The 2,486-nt window shown below is 37.4% G+C and overlaps 1 protein-coding gene across 1 annotated transcript in view; it reads left to right on the forward strand.

The window, feature by feature from the left end:
- LOC134257595 (ATP-dependent DNA helicase Q1-like) overlaps window positions 1–1,754 on the forward strand; it is a 5,973-nt gene extending 4,219 nt beyond the window's left edge. Inside the window, exon 4 of the mRNA XM_062740187.1 lies at window positions 1,654–1,754. Coding sequence (XP_062596171.1) covers window positions 1,654–1,754 — 101 coding nt within the window. The remainder of the gene's footprint in view (window positions 1–1,653) is intronic.
- The last annotated feature ends 732 nt before the right edge of the window (window positions 1,755–2,486 follow it).

The raw sequence follows: 2,486 nt of genomic DNA on the forward strand, positions 1-2,486 counted from the left end.
GGAGCAGAGAAGATTTTCAAAGGATTTATGTATTTTCACTACAAAATCAATACAGTCCCAACCTAAGACCAGAACCCCTGACCCTTGGGCCATAAAATTCATTATTTTGGTAGAAGCACTCTTGCTACTCATAACCATGCACTAAGTTAGTTTATTTATTTCCTGGGAGTAGAGAAGAGGATTTTCAAAGAATTCATGTATTTTCACTATGTAATCTATAGAGCCCCGCCCTAAGACCAGAACCCCTGTCCCTGGGGCCATAAAATTCATAATTTTGGTAGAGGCACTCTTGCTCATCATAACTATTTACTTAGTTAGTTTATTTAATACCCAGGAGCAGAAAAGATGATTTTCAAAGAACTCATGTATTTTCACTATATAATCAATAGAGCCCCGCCCTAACACCAGAACCCCTGACCCTGGGGCCATAAAATTCACAAATTTGGTAGAGGCACTCTTGCTCATCATAACTATGCTCTTAGTAAGTTTATTTAATACCTAGGAGCAGAGAAGAAGATTTTCAGAGAATTCATGTACTTTCACTATATAATCAATAGAGCCCCGCCCTAACACCAGAACCCCTGACCCTGGGGCCATAAAATTCACGATTTTGGTAGAGGCACTCTTGCTTATCATAACTATTTACTTAGTTAGTTTATTTAATACCCAGGAGCAGAGAAGAAGATTTTCAAAGAATTCATGTATTTTCACTATATAATCAATAGAGCCCCGCCCTAACACCAGAACCCCTGACCCTGGGGCCATAAAATTCACAAATTTGGTAGAGGCACTCTTGCTCATTTTAACTATGTACTTAGTTGGTTTATTTAATACCCAGGAGCAGAGAAGAAGATTTTCAAAGATATTATGCATTTTCATTACCTACTTATTATGCCCCGCCCTAACACTAGAACCCCTGCCCCTAGGGCCATGAATTTCACAATTTTGGTAGAGGACTCATTGCTGATTATGATCATGCAAACAGTTTGACTGCCTGATGTCCAGGAGTAGAGAAGAAGATTTTTAAAGATTGTACTAATTTTAGTGGTTTTGGCCCCACCCCACAGGCCCCAGGGGGGCAGGGATCATGAAATTCACAATTTTTGTTCCCCTCCACCCATAAATGCATTATGCCAAATTTGGTTAAAATTGGTTCAGTGGTTGCAGAGAAGAAGCTGAAAATGTTCAAATGTTCACGCACAACGCACGACGACGGACGAAAACAGATAGCAATAGGTCACCTGAGTTTACTCAGGTGACCTAAAAAAACTACAATTGAAAATTTAACAAAGGAGAGTCAATTACAGGTTGTTGTTGCCACCAGTGCATTAGGAATAGGAGTAAATGTATCATCGTGCCACAATGTTATAATATATGGGCCTCCCAAAAGTTTGATAGATTTCATCCAGGAAACTGGGCGAGTTGGACGAGATGGGCAACACTCATGTGCAATTTTATTGTATTACGGACAGTAATTGCGAAATGTTAACCAGGATGTAAAAACATATGTAACATCAACAGAGTGCAGAAGAATTCAATTACTTAAAACATTTTTATCAGACAAGGAATTAAAATCTGTGCAAAATACTGGAAAACATACTTGTTGTGACATTTGTGAAACAGTTTGTTCATGCAATTCCTGTTCTCTAACAGTATTGGAGAAAGCAGTAAGAAATCTGTCTTATGACAGAGTTGAAGACACATTTGATTCCTCCTGTGACAGTGATACTTTGTCAATCGAGATTCCTGTGTAATGCTGCAAGGCAAAAAAGTGCTAATAAATAATCATGCAGTTCATCTTGCTTAAGGCTTGAAGCAGTACTCTTTCTTTCAGATGGGTTGGAATGGCCATGAATTCCTTTTTCATGTGATTCCGCACTTCTAAGGTGACTGTAAGTTTTTCCACAGTAATGGCAGGAAAATCGTCCATCTTGAAAATTTGCAAACCAGAATTTTTCATTTAAATTAAATGTTTTACCTTAGTACCACTGAATCTCGAGAAGATTGGTTAAAACAAGAGGTCCAAAGGTCTTGAATCGCTTTTCTGATAAATTATACAATATATGCTTAGACCCAATGTGCATCAACTGACAAAGTTTGATGATTCTTAGTCAGTTAGGGCTGAAGATATTTAAATGTAACTATAAAATACTATACGTACGTCATGGTGACCTACATTTTGACTGAAAATTTCAAAGGACACAAGATGCATTAAATGACAAAGATTGATGATTCTAAGCCAATAAGTATTGATATATTCAAAAGTGGATCAAACTGACCTACTTATTGGTCAACATTCTCTGAACACTTTTGAAAAGGTTACCAATGTCCTAATTTATGCTAGATTAGGAACCATCTATACACTGCACGCTTAAGAGTTGCATTGTTTAATTATCATTTGAGCCGTTCCATGCAAAAACCCCCCTTATGAAATCTGACAAAATTTTACGTCACAATAGAAAAAGCGACGTCATTGTTTTGCAACA

The sequence above is a fragment of the Saccostrea cucullata genome, unplaced genomic scaffold (assembly GCF_032062105.1).
Source record: "Saccostrea cucullata isolate Sc308-1 unplaced genomic scaffold, CSIRO_AGI_Scuc_v1 ctg2292, whole genome shotgun sequence".
NCBI classification, from domain to species: domain Eukaryota; kingdom Metazoa; phylum Mollusca; class Bivalvia; order Ostreida; family Ostreidae; genus Saccostrea; species Saccostrea cuccullata.